Raw genomic sequence first — 16,358 nt, 5'->3', positions numbered from 1 at the left:
TTCTTCTGTGATACTTTTCCAGGTTTGTAGCAGCTTCTGTCAGTTGTTTTTTAGTTTTGGGTTTTTTTTTCCCCCAGGCAACAAAAAAACACCAGTCAGCAACGTGTTCCAATATTTTTGATCGCTTGAGAAAATAAACAGGTGGGTTCTAACAAAAAAGGGGTCATGTTCCTAAGTTGTTGAACATGGGGAAGCCATGGCTTAAAGCTTAGAGAAACAGCTTTGGGACCAAAAGGTTGCTGGTTCAATTCCCTGGGCCAGCAGTATTGGCTGAAGAGCCCTTGAGCAAGGCACCACACCCCTAACTGCTCCCCAGGCTGCTCTGGATAAAAGCATCTGCTAAATGCCTGTAATGTAATGTGTTGATGTAAAACTCAGGACAAGAAAGCTGAAGGAAACACTGGTCAGCTACATGTTCTAATATTTTTGATCACCTCCAAAAAAAAAAAAAGAATGGGTTCAAACAAACCAAAAAAAAAGGTCATGTTCTAAGTTGTTGAACACGTCTTGGCACTGTAAAAATCAGGCCATGAAAGCTGCAGTTCTGATTGTCTCATTCGTCTTGTTTATAGCAAAAGCTACACAAGAATTGGTCTTGCTGTTCCAATACTTTTGGATGAGACTGCAATGTAGCTCTAACCTGCTAGCTATGTGATTTAGCTCGCTCTTTGCTACAAGATTTAAAAAGTGGAGCTGTTTACTGTAATTCAGTATGAAAATGTACAGTATGATCAGGACATGCCTGTTTGTTACATATCAGTTGTATTCGATGAACTTATCTTCTGTAAATACATGGAACACATGTACAGTATATAAGAATAAAAAGAAACAATAATAATGCACTGGGAAACATCCCTGAGCGTGTGAGGTTTTATTAGCGGTTCTAGTTTTCTCTTTATTGTACTTTATATCTGTTTATATTTATGTTTAACATTGTGGAGTCTCTCAAAAACAAGTTACTTCCTGTTTGCACTTGCGTTATAGCAGCTAAAGAGTCGTTCCCACCTCACCATCCTCTCTTTTTCTTTCTTTTCAAGTTAATAAGACAAAAATATGCAGCTCATCATGTTACTAAAAAACCACAAAATGTAAACTCTTTCCTGAAGATGTCTGAAAACTTTACCTTTGACTGTTAGAAATCGCAGACTCTGGAGACTCCTTCAATAAAACGTTACATAAACGTCTCCTTGGAGTAGAACTTGCCACATCACTGACTACATCTGTCATTACTACAGGCGGAGCTGCTGTTATAGAGAATTAATCAACACCTTCTGACCAATCAGAGTCCAGAACTCAATAACACTGTGGTGTAAGAGATTACTCAGTAATGTTCCTGCCATGGAGAATGAAACCCTGAGTGAGACACTTAAATAAAAAGAACACTAAAAATTTATTGCATTTACCGTAAGACACTGGAGTGAAAACAGCTGGAACAAAACTCACAAGACAAAAGAGAATTAAAAGAAAGATACTGACAACAGGCACTTCTCACATCACACGACCCAAAAGCACAGGAACAAAAAAAGTCCCTGGGGTGGGGCAAGACCTGATCCATCTCCTCCTGGGTGGCACCAAATCAATCAAACAACTCGGTGTGTCTCCAGGCTGAAGTGTGTTGTGTTGTGTGGGGTAGGTAGGGTGATGCTCACAGGAGGAGTTGGATAAGGTCCAGCTCCACCCCGTGGAGATCACTCTGGGAAAATTAAAACTGCTGGAGATTCTTCACATTCTTCTGGTCGGATATACAGGACTGTCATCAATCTAATAGAGTGGCCAGTTCAGAAGAGTGCAAGCACAAATTTTACCGTTTATCCTTTAGGATATGCGTATATATCTGGGGTTGCCAGATCTGCAGCCCATGGTTTATCACCTTCTGAATATACAGTATTACACTTCATTCACAACCAATCCAAAGGCATACGAAGCAAGCTGATGAATCCATCAAGCTTCTGCCTGGGGAAGCCATGGCCCAAAGGTTAGAGAAGCAGCTCTGGTCACTGGTTCAATTCCCTGGACCAGCAGGAATGGCTGAAGTGCCCTTGAGCAAGGCCCCTAACTGCTCCCCAGGTTGCTCTGGGTGTGTTGTAGATCACTCTGGATAAGAGCGTCTGATAAATGCTTCTAACGCAATGTAATGGTTTTATTGCCAAATAGCAGAGAAGTGTATGTGTTGTGGTCCGATTGTGAGCACAGATTTAAGTTGTTTCCATTGTTTGTTTGGAATGATTCAAATACCAAGCACTATATTTCAACTCTGGCTGAACTCAAAAGAGGAAAGGAACTCTGTTTACATCTCTCTAGGACGCTCGACCCACATGGGGTGCAGAATGATTCTGAGATGGGTGTGAGGCATCATTACATTAACAGCATTCAGCAGACGCTCTTATCCAGAGTGATGTACAACAGACCCGGAGCAGGTGGGGGTTCAGTGCCTTGCTCAAGGGCACGTCACCCATTCCTGCTGGTCCAGGGAATCAAACCAACAACCGTTTGGTCTCAAAGTGGCTTCCCTAACCATTAGGCCTTGGCTTCCCTCCATGGCCTCAAATGAAGAACAAATAAACAAATGGTTGAGGTTCTGAAGGTGCACTGTGGGTGTCTGGGAGTTTACAGTATGTATGTGGAAGAGGGCAGACAGCATTGTCCACTAAGTGTTCAGCTCACTTGCTTTGAGTCATGATTCAAGTGATTCATGTACTCTCGAGTTCCGAATAACCGTGCATGCACGGCTATTTATTTTTGCGAAAAATTCCCGCCTGCACGGTCTTATTCGGGCCTACACGCTTATTCTATTTGTCAATACAAGCACGTGTGACGAATGAGCGAAAATAACGCCTGAACACAGACGACTCACTACGCACATGCGCAGACACAACGAAGCACCGCCGATGCACCAACAACACTGCCGGTGGTAAACAACGGTAAGTATCTATGATCGATTTCAATCCACCGAAAATTGACATGAATTTCACCCATCCAGTTCCATAAGGTAGCATATTCTTGAGATATAATAGCATAGCAGTGAATTACAATGCAATTTTTCCAAGTAATTAAATACTTAAGCCAGCGGTTCAATATTGCTGGATGAAGACTTAACGGTTCATGCTCTTTCACCTGCTGGATTCAAATGGTGCAATAAAGTCTTCCTCTGCCTCTGTAATAGAATTTTGCCATTTTTAAATTAGAATTTTGATGTTTTAAGACCTTAAATAAAGGTAAATTAAAGCAATTTGCATACTTGAGTTTCTCAAGCAAAAGTACTCTACTAGTATCCAGATATTCTTTTTGTTTTAGATAAAAAGAACACGAACAAGAAATTTTGACAGCCATGATATGATTTGTCTGTTTACTGAATTGATATTTGGTCTCCAAGATCTGTTCAGCATAATTTTCTAGACTACAAGTGTGCTTATCGCTTATTATATTTGTCCTAATGTGCCATCCTATACTCTTATTCCCAACTGCACTATTATTCGAAACTCGAGAATTTTCCGGCCTGCATGCTTATTTCCACCCTACACTCTTATTAATTTTTGCCCATTTTGCCGCCCTACACTCTTATTCCCAACTGCGCTATTATTCGGAACTCGAGAGTAACAGCGTGACAATATTTGGAACAGGAGGACGTCTCGGATCAAAATAAGCACTGTACGTTGATGTTCTAACTCTAAAGACGCACCGTTCTCTAGCTTTGTCTTTATCAGGACTCGTTGCTGTGTTTGAATCACTTCACAGGGGTACAGTGGCCAAGGTGAATGTTTTTGGCAGAGACTGGGGCATTGTTTATTTACGAGCTGGTGGACTGACTCCAGAAGTCCGAGCGAACAACGAAAAGCCACAGAAAAAGTACGAGTTTTGATTTTGATCCCATTTCATACACACAGGCACAGAAGTCTTCCTAAAAGTCATGGTGGCTCAGCGGTTTAGCCTTTGGATTACTGATCTGAAGGTCACGGGTTCAAGCCCCAGTACTGACAAGCTGCCACGGTTGGGCCCTTAACCCTGTCAGCTCCAGGAACACTGTGTCATACCCCCTTTCTGTGCGTCGCTCTGGATAAGGATTGTGAAATAGTTCGGTTATTGTGAAATAATGGTCATCCATCTTAAATTCCATCATCTGTAAACAGGAAAACCTGCTGCTCCTGAGCGGGCAGGAGATAAGCTATAAAGAGTAAAACGTCTGTTAGGTAAACGGTTCTGGATCCAGAATCTGTAATATAGATCCCTCATCATATAAACCTTCACTGGAAGAAATATATTTTTAAAAAACACTGTGCCCGGGCCATAGTACTGTTTGGTAAAAGCTAATCAACTGAAAACATGAACTGTACATCAGTATAGACTAAGATCACCCCCATTCCAGTGAGATGGTACATCCCATTTAAAAATACATCACTTGATAACAGTTTAAAAAAAACAAAAACACCCCAACAAACAAAAAGAAAAATATATTTAAGGCAATATTTCCAACACTGACAAACGTGAACCTTTGACCTCATTTTAGGTGTCATTATGGGACGTGAATAGAAGTATGCGTGACTAAAATACTGGTGAACACGTCAACCGATTACACCATCGAGCTGAAACAGAACACTACAGGTTCTCCATTTCATTTACAGCATGGAAGAGGAGACGGGCTTTATCCCAAATGTCTAGCTGGTGTTCTTACTTGAATGTCTTCCATTGTATAGATTAAATGGGGGGGGGATATATATATATAAGCACTTCTGATCCAGGATTAAGACACACCCTGAAAAAAATGTAAAATTAAAACAGAAAATAAGGCCGTATTAGGATCAGGACGCGTTCCGAGTCAGACGATGTACTGGAAGAGGTCCGATTTGCCGTGTTCGGGCATGGCCAGTGGGTTCAGCCATGCTATAGAGAACGGGTGGCCAAAGACCACCTTCAGGTTCATCCACTTGGACTTCTTGGCCCATCGTCGCTCTTCTTTCTTCAGCTGCTCTATACCCTGGAACAAAACAGGAGCATTAATAATAATGTCCAGGTGAGAGCTAAAATGTCCACCAATGAGGCTCGGTGGGTGAAATGAAAACAACAGCTCATAGATGATATACTGTTCTTTACGATCAGCCAAATTTCAGTCATAACAAATGACTGCTCTTCAAAACCCACACGTCTCCACTGTTCCCACACTCTCTCCAAGCTCACTATTGTAACTAGCTAACTAAGGACTCGACGTTAACGGTAGTCCGACTGTCTGGGACAACCAAACATTTGGTTTGAACAAGTCAAATATTTGTTGAAAATCACTATTTTTATAGTAATTATTCAAGAGTCACGTTATAAAGTTCCAACAAAACTAGTTCAATCCCCTCAGTGATCCAGGCGTGCTATTGTTTGTGAAATTTCAGCATAATCTCATTTTGATTAGAAGACTCCAGGCTTGTAGTACTCAAGCTCAGGACTCGGACTCGTGCATTAACTGCATTCAGACTCATAAACTGGAGACGAGGACTCGGATTTTTTTCTTAATTTTTTGTAACATGCCGTAAAAAATTGGCATAAGATATTTGTATCTACAGCGCTGAGCGTAAATGAGTGCACCCCCTTTGAAAAGGAACATTTTAAACAATATCTCAATGAACACAATTTCCAAAATGTTGACAAGACAAAATTTAATATAACATCTGTTTAACTTATAACGTGAAAGTAAGGTTAATAATATAACTTAGATTACACATTTTCCAGTTTTACTCAAATTAGGGTGGTGCAAAAATGAGTACACCCCACAACAAAAACTACTACATCTAGTACTTTGTATGGCCTCCATGATTTTTAATGACAGCACCGAGTCTTCTAGGCATGGAATGAACAAGTTGGCGACATTTTGCAACATCGATCTTTTTCCGTTCTTCAACAATGATCTCTTTTAGTGACTGGATGCTGGATGGAGAGTGATGCTCAACTTGTCTCTTCAGAATTCCCCAAAGAAAATAATTTCTTTACACCACAAAGGTGAAGGCTACAAGAAGATCAGCAAAGCTTTACTTATCAGTCAGAATACTGTAGCAAAAGTGGTACAAAAATTTAAGAAAGATGGAACTGCAAGCATCTCACAGAGACGTCCAGGTCGTCCACGGAAGTTAACACCTCGACAGGAGCGTCTTCTGATGAGAAGGGTTGAAGAAAATCGGCATGCAAGTTCACTGCAGTTATCTAAAGAAGTAGAAAGCCAAACTGGGGTGACTATTTCCCGTGACACAATACGGCGTACACTGCAGAGGAATGGCATGCATGGATGCTGTCCACGAAAGAAACCTCTCCTGAAGCCCAGGCACAAAAAAGCCCGCCTAGAGTTTGCCAGGGCCCATGCTGACAAAGATGAAGACTACTGGGACTCTATACTCTGGAGTGATGAGACCAAGATAAATGTTTTTGGAACTGATGGCTTCAAAACTGTATGGTGAGGAATACAAAGAAAAATGCCTGGTGCCTACAGTGAAACATGGTGGTGGCAGCGTCCTTATGTGGGGCTGCGTGAGTGCTGCTGGTGTCGGGGAGCTGCATTTCATTGATGGCATCATGAATTCACAGATGTATTGCTCTATACTGAAAGAGAAGATGCTACCATCACTCCGTGCCCTTGGTCGTTGTGCACTTTTCCAACATGACTAAACACGCATCTAAGGCCACTGTTGGATTTCTGAAGAAGAACAGGGTGAAAGTGATTCAGTGGCCAAGTACCGTATGTCTCCTGATCTGAACCCAATCGAACACCTATGGGGAATTCTGAAGAGACAAGTTGAGCATCGCTCTCCATCCAGCATCCAGTCACTAAAAGAGGTCGTTGTTGAAGAATGGAAAAAGATTGATGTTGCAAAATGTCGCCAACTTGTTCATTCCATGCCTAGAAGACTTGGTGCTGTCATTAAAAATCATGGAGGCCATACAAAGGACTAGATGTAGTAGTTTTTGTTGTGGGGTGTACTCATTTTTGCACCACCCTAATTTGAGTAAAACTGGAAAATGTGTAATCTAAGTTATATTATTAACCTTACTTTCACGTTATAAGTTAAACAGATGTTATATTAAACTTTGTCTTGTCAACATTTTGGAAATTGTTTGTGTTCATTGAGATATTGTTTAAAATGTTACTTTTCAAAGGGGGTGCACTCATTTACGCTCAGCACTGTAGATACATCAGATAGACTCTCGGGTGCGCTCCGGACAGCACGTGTGCCAAGCAGACTCTCGCGCTGTAAACAACTCACACCTGCACAGGATTAAGGCGCAATCAGTGTGCCAATATAAAAACTGTGAAAAAACACTTACTTTGCAAAGTATTGAGTTGTGTTGCTGATGCATTACCGAGCCTTATTTCCTTGTTTGGTTTCCTGATCCCTGATTTCCTGTTTCTCATCTTTGATTCTGCAGTCTACGATAGCCTGTTTGTGTCTCGCTCGACCTATCGCCTGTTTCACCGTTTTACGATTTTGCCTGCCGTTCTGCATTGTTTACCATCTTCACTTGTATTAATAAACACACCTTCTGCACTTCCATCCGTCTCCGACAGAATACTTCACACTCCCTGATAGAGAAGCACATTCACCTGTTCATACGGCATGTTCAGGAACAAACTCATGTTAATGGGACTGAAACAGACACCGTCACATGGTGCGGGTGGAGTGTTGGACACGACTCGAAATTTTTTTAATGATTTGGACTTGATAACTGGGGACTCGAGACTGGACTCGAAGTTTAGTGACTCGACTACAACGCTGTTAGACTCATCAAAATCGGAGAAATGTTGAGCAAATACCCGATAAAATAAACATCTATGGTGAATCTTCATTTCAGTGTGTTTTTCTTTTGTATGGTTCACATTAACCATCATAAATGTGGTAAAATATTGCGGGGGAATTTTACGACAGTGTCGAACTCACTCACGGTTTGTTTTCACTCACAGTGCGATTCTGTCCCCGTCAGAATACGGACCGACCTTAAGCTGGTAAATAATATATTTATTTTTTTCTTTACCAAATTCTAACAGAAAACGAGAGCGCTCGAAAGGGGAAACCGAGCCGAGCCGCCATTTTGAATCCTCATTCACGGCTGTAATGCAAATGGATTCCTCCTCAGTGTACACTACCGTTCAAAAGTTTGGGGTCACCCAGACAATTTTGTGTTTTCCATGAAAAGTCACACTTTTATTTACCACCATAAGTTGTAAAATGAATAGAAAATATAGTCAAGACATTTTTCTGGCCATTTTGAGCATTTAATCGACCCCACAAATGTGATGCTCCAGAAACTCAATCTGCTCAAAGGAAGGTCAGTTTTATAGCTTCTCTAAAGAGCTCAACTGTTTTCAGCTGTGCTAACATGATTGTACAAGGGTTTTCTAATCATCCATTAGCCTTCTGAGGCAATGAGCAAACACATTGTACCATTAGAACACTGGAGTGAGAGTTGCTGGAAATGGGCCTCTATACACCTATGGAGATATTGCACCAAAAACCAGACATTTGCAGCTAGAATAGTCATTTACCACATTAGCAATGTATAGAGTGGATTTCTGATTAGTTTAAAGTGATCTTCATTGAAAAGAACAGTGCTTTTCTTTCAAAAATAAGCACATTTCAAAGTGACCCCAAACTTTTGAATGGTACTGTACATGTGCACTTCCATGGCAGGGAAACAACTACATTTTGCCGCCTATGTCGTCCCCTATTTATACAAATAGGAGTCATTCAGGATTCAGCCATGTTTTTGCTCGGCGTTAGCAAGTTACAGGTTTTTAGCTTTCTCCTGAAATGTTTTCTTTTATTTCTTCTTCCTCAGGGTAGTAAAACTCGCTTTCGCTGTGAACACTGTCGTTATCGCTATCCATGCTGTAAAATTAATGCTATTCTCCTGAGAAATGCTGGCAAACATTTCTAAGATTTTTGATAATCTTATAAATAAATCTTATAAAAAAAAAAAAGATAAATGTTGACAAAAAAAAAAACGCTACTATGTTTGTTGTTGCTGTGAATGAGCGAGTCGCCAGAGGTCCGTAACTGGGGTCCGTATCGCTCGCCAGCCAATCAGAGCGCAGGATTTGATGGAAACCGGACCGCGAAAAAAAACATTTTTATTTCCTCTAGAAGCTTTCAATTTGGGTGAGTTTAACTCTCTTAAAACTGCAGATCAGGTAGAACACACACACACACACACACACACACACCCCATAATGTGGCACTGGATAGTTTCTGTTTATCATTACAGTTAAAAAGTAAAAATTAAAGCTTAACATTAACGTCGAGCCCTGTGTAAGGGATTTTATTTTATTTAAAGTAAACTTGCTAACTTTACGAAGAACAAGCCGAGACCGCCGAGTGCACGTCTCATCAAGCTCACGGTTTTATTTCATCACGCTGCAGCGTACAAGCCACAGAATGAAACCCAAACGGACGTGACAGGATGTAACGTCAGACGTGAAGACGATACCAGCAGTGAGGTATTAGGGTGCAACTCACAGTCTCGTCGGTGCAGATGGAGTGAATTTGGGTACCGAACATGACGGCGGTGAAGAAGAAGAAGAGGAGTCCCTCAAAACACAAGAGGATCAACAGGATCACTGTGGTCGGGGGGGAGAAACTGCCGCACTCTGAGGAGGGAAAGCAGACCACACAGGGGTGGAATGAGGGATGGAAGGATGGTTCGGGCAATCAGCGGACGGATACAGGGATGGAGTGATGGGATACAGGAAGTGAGAAGCAAAGATGGAAGGATGAACCAGTAGAGGGGAGCAGGATTAGAGTCAAGAGACAGGGATGGAGTGATGAAGGCACAGATCAGTAATGGAGGAATGAAGGCATGTCAAGATAGGAATGGAGCAACGTCGTGAACACTGATCAACGCTGCAGGAGTTTAGCAATTTGTATACAACCCAAAAACACAGCCTCCTCATGGAGGATCATCAGGGGAGTGATTAGTGCTCAGGGAATAAATCAGCACCGACCCTTCATACTGAACGGGTTTATCCGTCATCTTAGCGCTCTGCCAACGGTTAGTGTAATGCCTGCCCAAGAATAACGACGAGAACATGCCACGCAGGCTGTGTCTCATAAACGCCAAGCTTCTTTTAAAATCAAGGTATCGGCATACATGACAAAATTTCTTGACCTTCTCGCTCGTATACTCTCTTTGGGTTCGTACACAAGTCCTCCAGAACTGCAGGGGGCACTAGTAAAATTTTCACAACTACAGGAAGCAGTAGGTTAAAAAGAAGGGTTCAGGATGGTTTAGGGTCCAGAGTTTGGCATGTTTAGGTACTATAATCAGAGTGCCGGAATGAATATTTCCAGAGAGGTATCATGTTGTTCTTACTTGTCCAGTCCTGCTCAAAGCAGAAGATGAAATGGAAGCCAGCCATGATGAGGGCGTGGAGCGAGATCAGAGCAATGTACATCTACAAAACACACACGAGAACCAATATAGTACTTCCAAGCAAGATTTTGAGGATCTATAAAAGGTACAAGTGACCATGTTAATCAAGTTACAAATAATCATCCTTAACCATAAGAGATTAAACTAACAATTAACCAGAAATAACTAACCAAGGAAACTTCTAGAACAAACGCTTTTTCAAGCAAATGTGATATTACACTTTAAAAGCAGTGAATAGGATTTTCAGCTCATGATCGTGTTATTCTTGACCTGGAACCGACGTATCTTGGAACTTCATCTGGGTCTTAGGACTTGAGGGTTTTTAACTGGAATTTCATCCGAGATTCAGGATCTGTATGCATTTGCTTATGCTAAGGTCGCACATAGCCCGCTGATCTGTGAGAACCGTGGCTGGGGCCTACTGTGGCTATTCCGGCAGATTTTGGAGGTGATCCGTCGCATAAATTTGGGTGGAGTAAATATGCAAATGAAGCCATGGTGGTAGCGATGGTAATGACAGAAGATGCCGGTAAAACCAATGAAGGCAGTGTGTACGGTTTTCACGGCTGCAGGATGGCATAACCACAGCGAGACGAAATAAGCCACTCCCCCGAGGCAAACTTTTCGCTTTCTGCAGAATATCGTTCCGTGAACATTTTGAGCTCAGTGGTTGCAACGGATTGCTATGGTAACCCATGTAAGTCTCATGTATGGCTCAAGGATGCCTTCACGGTTGCAACGGATGAATTCACAGCAGTTTTCAACATGACTGAACTTTCCGGGGATGGAAGCCACACCCTCCTGGTTGTCAAGGTATCTCCACGGCTCTCACATATTCCAACAGAAGGGCCTGAATGCATGCCAATTGACCCCTGGAAGGTTCAAAATCGTCTACCATGAACTGATACTGGCTATATGAGACCTTAGCATTAGCAATTGACCCATTCTCACTTTACTTGGAACCTGACTCGGGATTTGGGTGCTTGACTATCTTTACTTGGGACTTGACTCATGATTTGGGGTTTGGAACCTGATTTGAGACTTGACTGTCTTTACTTGGAACCATCCATTCCATCCATCCAACATAAGCAACTGCATATCCTGTGTCAAGTTGCAGGCAAGCTGGCGCTGACTATGGGCGAGAGGCGGGGTTCACCCGGGACAAGTCGCCAGATCATCGCAGGGCTGACACACAGCCATTCACACTCACATCTACGGTCAATTTAGAGTCACCAGTTAACCTAATTTGCATGTCTTTGGACTGTGGGGGAAACCGGAGCACCCGGAGGAAACCCACACGGACACGGGGAGAACATGCAAACTCCACACAGAAAGGCCCTCGCCGGCCACGGGGCTCGAACCCGGACCTTCTTGCTGTGAGGCGACAGCGCTAACCACTACACCACCATGCCGCCCCACCTCAGGATTTGGGGAGCTTGGAACCTGACTTGGGGCTTGACTGTCTTTACTTGGAACCTGACTCGGGATTTAGGGGCTTGACTGTCTTAGAACCACCTCTGGGACTTGGGATTTGACGATCTTTAATGACTTGACTGTCTTTATGTGGGATGCAACTCAGGATTGGAACTTCATCTGGAACGTGTTTTTACTTAGAACTACTTCTGGGACTCGGGATCTGATGATCTTTACTTGCCACTCCATGTGGGATATGGGAACAGACTATTCACTTGGATATTTGTTCCGGACCTGTCCGCCTTTACTGGGGACTTAACTCAGGACTTGTCCTTCTTTACTTGGGTCTCTATCTGGGTCCTGGAACTAAACTGGCATTACTTGTACCTTCAAGTGGGACTCTTGACCTGGAACACGTCTGCTCTGGGACCTCAGTCACTTTACTCTAACTTGACAGAGGACTTGTCTGTCTTGGGATGTGACTTGGACCTGGACTGGGTTTACTGGGGAGTTTAGTGTCACAGACTTGAGTGTTTCTTCTGGGCAGAACAAAGACCTGCTTTGACCCCTTTATTTGGGAGAATGTTGATGATGAAAAGTGTGAGAAACCACACAGGTACTGATGCAGTTCGTGGTTTGAAGTGTGTGTGTGTGTGTGTGTGTGTGTGTGTGTGAGATGAATTTAGCAGACCACACTCACTGTAAAAAGAACAAAGTATTTCTGGTTGTTTTCACCCACGCAGTTGTTCACCCAGGGACAGTGGTGGTCCATCTTCCTGATACAGCGCTTACACACACTGCCAGGGAGGAAACACACACACTGAGGTTCTCAGTGAAAGTAGGTCATGGTGCATCTCACAGTCTCTCCCACAGCCTCGGGCTGTGTCTCAAATCACAATCGACCCCTTAACACTTAAAAGTTTGACTATGTGGTAATCCAAGTGGGTTTGTATGTGACACGAGTGTGTGATTACAGTAAGTGTGCAAACATTGCTCTGCAATTCTTATAATGCCATAAAGTCTTATTGATTTCACACACACACACACACACACACACACACCCCGATCAGCCATAACATTAAACCCATTAACAGGTGAAATGAAGATCATTGATTATTTAATTACAGTGACACCTATAAAGGGGTGGGGTTAATATATTAAACAGCAGGAGAACAGGTAGTTCTTGAAATTGATATGTTGGAAGCTGGAAAAATGGTGTGTGTGTGTGTGTGTTACCTGCAGTGGTGAGCTCGGTCAGGTTTGATGCTGCAGCATTTCGGACACTTGTAGACGACCTGACCTGGTTTCAGGTGTAAACTCTCGATGTACTCTTTCGTGGCGTTTCCCTTCGGCACGGCACCCTGCAGTGACACAACACCACCTCATTACACACATGGTGTATATACCGACAGGAAAGGGGGCTGGACACATACACACGCACTCACGGGGTCGGTGCACATGGCGCGGTTGTGTGAGGTGAGCGCCAGCACAGCGAGCGTGTTGAACAGGGCGGCGTTGAGCACGCTGTACACGGCGTCCCTCACAGGCAGCAGCATGACGAACATCACCACGAAGTCGGCGTACAGCACCAGGAGCCAGGTGAGAACCACACACACCACGCCACACGCGTCCCAGATACACCACGGGGCCGAGGGCTGCGGCGACAGGACCGAGGGGGGAACAGCACACTCCTCCGGACGAACGTACCCTGCCTTCCTCTCGATGTCCCTGCAGCGCGGGGTTACCGCCACGCCCGACATCCTGCTGCACACACACTCGTACACACACACTCACAACATTGTCCTGCAGGGAGACAGACAGAAGGAGGGAGGGAGCAACAGACAGACAGAGAGCAACAGAGACAGACAGAGCAAGCGAGAGAGAGAGAGAGAGACAGACAGACAGAGTGACAGACAGAGAGCGAGCGACAGACAGACAGAGAGCAACAGAGACAGACAGAGAGCAAGTGAGCAAGACAGACAGAGAGCAAGCGAGCAAGAGAGACAGACAGAAAGAAAGAGAGCAACAGAGAGAGAGAGAGACAGAGCGACAAACAGACAGTGAGCAACAGACAGGGAGAGAGAGAGAGAGAGAGAGATAGACAGAGAGTGACCGAGACACAGACAGAGAGAGACAGACAGAGAGAGGGAGAGACAGACAGAGAGACAGAGAGTTAGATAGAGAGAGTTAGACAGACAGACAGACAGACAGAGAGACAGATAAATGGAGAGAGTTAGACAGACAGACAGAAAGAGAGAGAGTGATAGAGAGACAGACAGACAGAGTTAGAGTGACAGACAGAGAGTTAGACAGACAGAGTTAGACAGACAGAGAGTTAGAGTGACAGAGTTAGACAGACAGATGGACGGAGAGAGTTAGAGTGACAGACAGACAGAGTTAGACAGACAGACAGACAGAGAGAGTTAGAGTGACAGACAGACAGAGTTAGACAGAGAGAGAGAGTGTTAGAGTGACAGACAGACAGACAGACAGAGTGTTAGAGTGACAGACAGAGAGTTAGAGTGACAGACAGACAGAGTTAGACAGAGAGAGAGTGTTAGTGACAGACAGACAGACAGAGTGTTAGAGTGACAGACAGAGAGAGAGTTAAAGTGACAGAGAGAGAGAGTTAGAGTGACAGAGAGAGAGAGTTAGACAGACAGAGCGAGATCACAGATTAATACATAAAACCAGCCTGAATATTTAAAAACATAAATATTTAATAAACTGAACTCAAATTAATTAGTTAAGTTTATTAAATGTGTGTTGTGGTATCGAGTTTAATCAGCATAATGCCCGTCTGCACATTCACTCCAGCTCTGAGCACAAACATTACAGAGCCACTAAACCGGGGCGGTGTTCCAAACAGCACGCCAAGTGCACAAACTGACTTCCGGTATAAACCGGGACACTCGGTTACGGCGCCCTACATAGTGAACCTTCGTAGTAAGTATCGCCGTGATTCGGGACACGGCCCTACGTCCCGCGGTTTAGCTCCAGCTAGCTAATTAGCGATCAGGGTGCGTTGTGATTTTAAATTTTAATTGTAGAACAACAGTGTTAATTTTGGTTTTGTCATTAATATTTAAAACAAATAAATGTTACGAATATTAATATTTTATTATAATTGTTATTTTAAAACACTTACCGCTTCCCTGTCATGAGCTGATCCACCTGAGGGCTGGCACGAGACAACAAACTGCGCCGTGATTGGCTCGTTAGGGTCCGACCTCCTGCACCGTGATTGGGTAAGACGGCTATTTCCTACGCTCTGATTGGATAATATTTTACCTCACGAGCGAATCAGCGATGAATCAAAACACACCTGTAAAAGAAATGAGAAAGCAAACAATAACTAAACATCGAATAAAGTATAAATACTGAATTTTTAAAAAGATTACAAAGTTGACTCATTAAAATTAACAAGACGACAGAAAATATTCATTTTGTTTTTAAAATAAATTATTAAAAAAGTAATTATTTTATTCAATAAAAAATAAATGTCTAATATTTTATTTTCCATCGGTATGACGTCACTTTGAATCACACAGCATTCCTGGAGCATGATGACGTCACTCGCCCACGTCAGGCCTCCGACTGCTCATTCTCATCTCATTATCTGTAGCCGCTTTATCCTGTTCTACAGGGTCGCAGGCAAGCTGGAGCCTATCCCAGCTGACTACGGGTGAAAGGCGGGGTACACCCTGGACAAGTCGCCAGGTCATCACAGGGCTGACACATAGACACAGACAACCATTCACACTCACATTCACACCTACGCTCAATTTAGAGTCACCAGTTAACCTAACCTGCATGTCTTTGGACTGTGGGGGAAACCAGAGCACCCAGAGGAAACCCACGCGGACACGGGGAGAACATGCAAACTCCACACAGAAAGGCCCTCGCCGGCCACGGGGCTCGAACCCGGACCTTCTTGCTGTGAGGCGACAGCGCTAACCACTACACCACCGTGCCGCCCCGACTGCTCAGATAGAAAATTTTTAAAAAATTTAAATTTCACTGACAAAAATTGAGTGATTGTGTTCAAAGGTTAAAAGTCTATCTGTTACCAAATAAAATATTTTTCACTCTTAAAGAAATCAAATAAACAATAAACATTATGCCACTGATAGACAGAAATTTGTTTCAACTAACATTTTATTACTACTATTACTACATAATAATAATAATAATAATAATAATAATAGCAGGCGGCACGGTGGTGTAGTGGTTAGCGCTGTCGCCTCACAGCAAGAAGGTCCGGGTTCGAGCCCCGTGGCCGGCGAGGGCCTTTCTGTGTGGAGTTTGCATGTTCTCCCCGTGTCCGCGTGGGTTTCCTCTGGGTGCTCCGGTTTCCCCCACAGCCCAAAGACATGCAGGTTAGGTTAACCGGTGACTCTAAATTGAGCGTAGGTGTGAATGTGAGTGTGAATGGTTGTCTGTGTCTATGTGTCAGCCCTGTGATGACCTGGCGACTTGTCCAGGGTGTACCCCGCCTTTCGCCCATAGTCAGTTGGGATAGGCTCCAGCTTGCCTGCGACCCTGTAGAA

At 43.5% G+C, this 16,358-nt stretch overlaps 1 protein-coding gene across 1 annotated transcript; it reads right to left on the bottom strand.

Moving 5' to 3' along the window:
• Positions 1-1,371: 1,371 nt before the first annotated feature.
• Positions 1,372-15,024, bottom strand: zdhhc3b (zinc finger DHHC-type palmitoyltransferase 3b). The gene is made up of 7 exons (XM_060915466.1): positions 14,957-15,024; positions 13,254-13,611; positions 13,045-13,169; positions 12,509-12,605; positions 10,336-10,417; positions 9,483-9,613; positions 1,372-4,972 (listed from the first exon to the last, which is right to left on the bottom strand). Exons 2-7 carry the CDS (start codon positions 13,566-13,568, stop codon positions 4,814-4,816), a joined length of 909 nt encoding a protein of 302 aa, XP_060771449.1. The 5' UTR covers positions 13,569-13,611; positions 14,957-15,024; the 3' UTR covers positions 1,372-4,813.
• Between the last annotated feature and the right edge of the window lie 1,334 nt (positions 15,025-16,358).

The sequence above is a fragment of the Neoarius graeffei genome, chromosome 2 (genome assembly GCF_027579695.1).
Source record: "Neoarius graeffei isolate fNeoGra1 chromosome 2, fNeoGra1.pri, whole genome shotgun sequence".
Classification (NCBI taxonomy): Eukaryota; Metazoa; Chordata; class Actinopteri; order Siluriformes; family Ariidae; genus Neoarius; species Neoarius graeffei.
The sequence above is the reverse complement of the archived record's forward strand: the minus strand, read 5'-3'. Positions and strand labels throughout refer to the sequence as shown.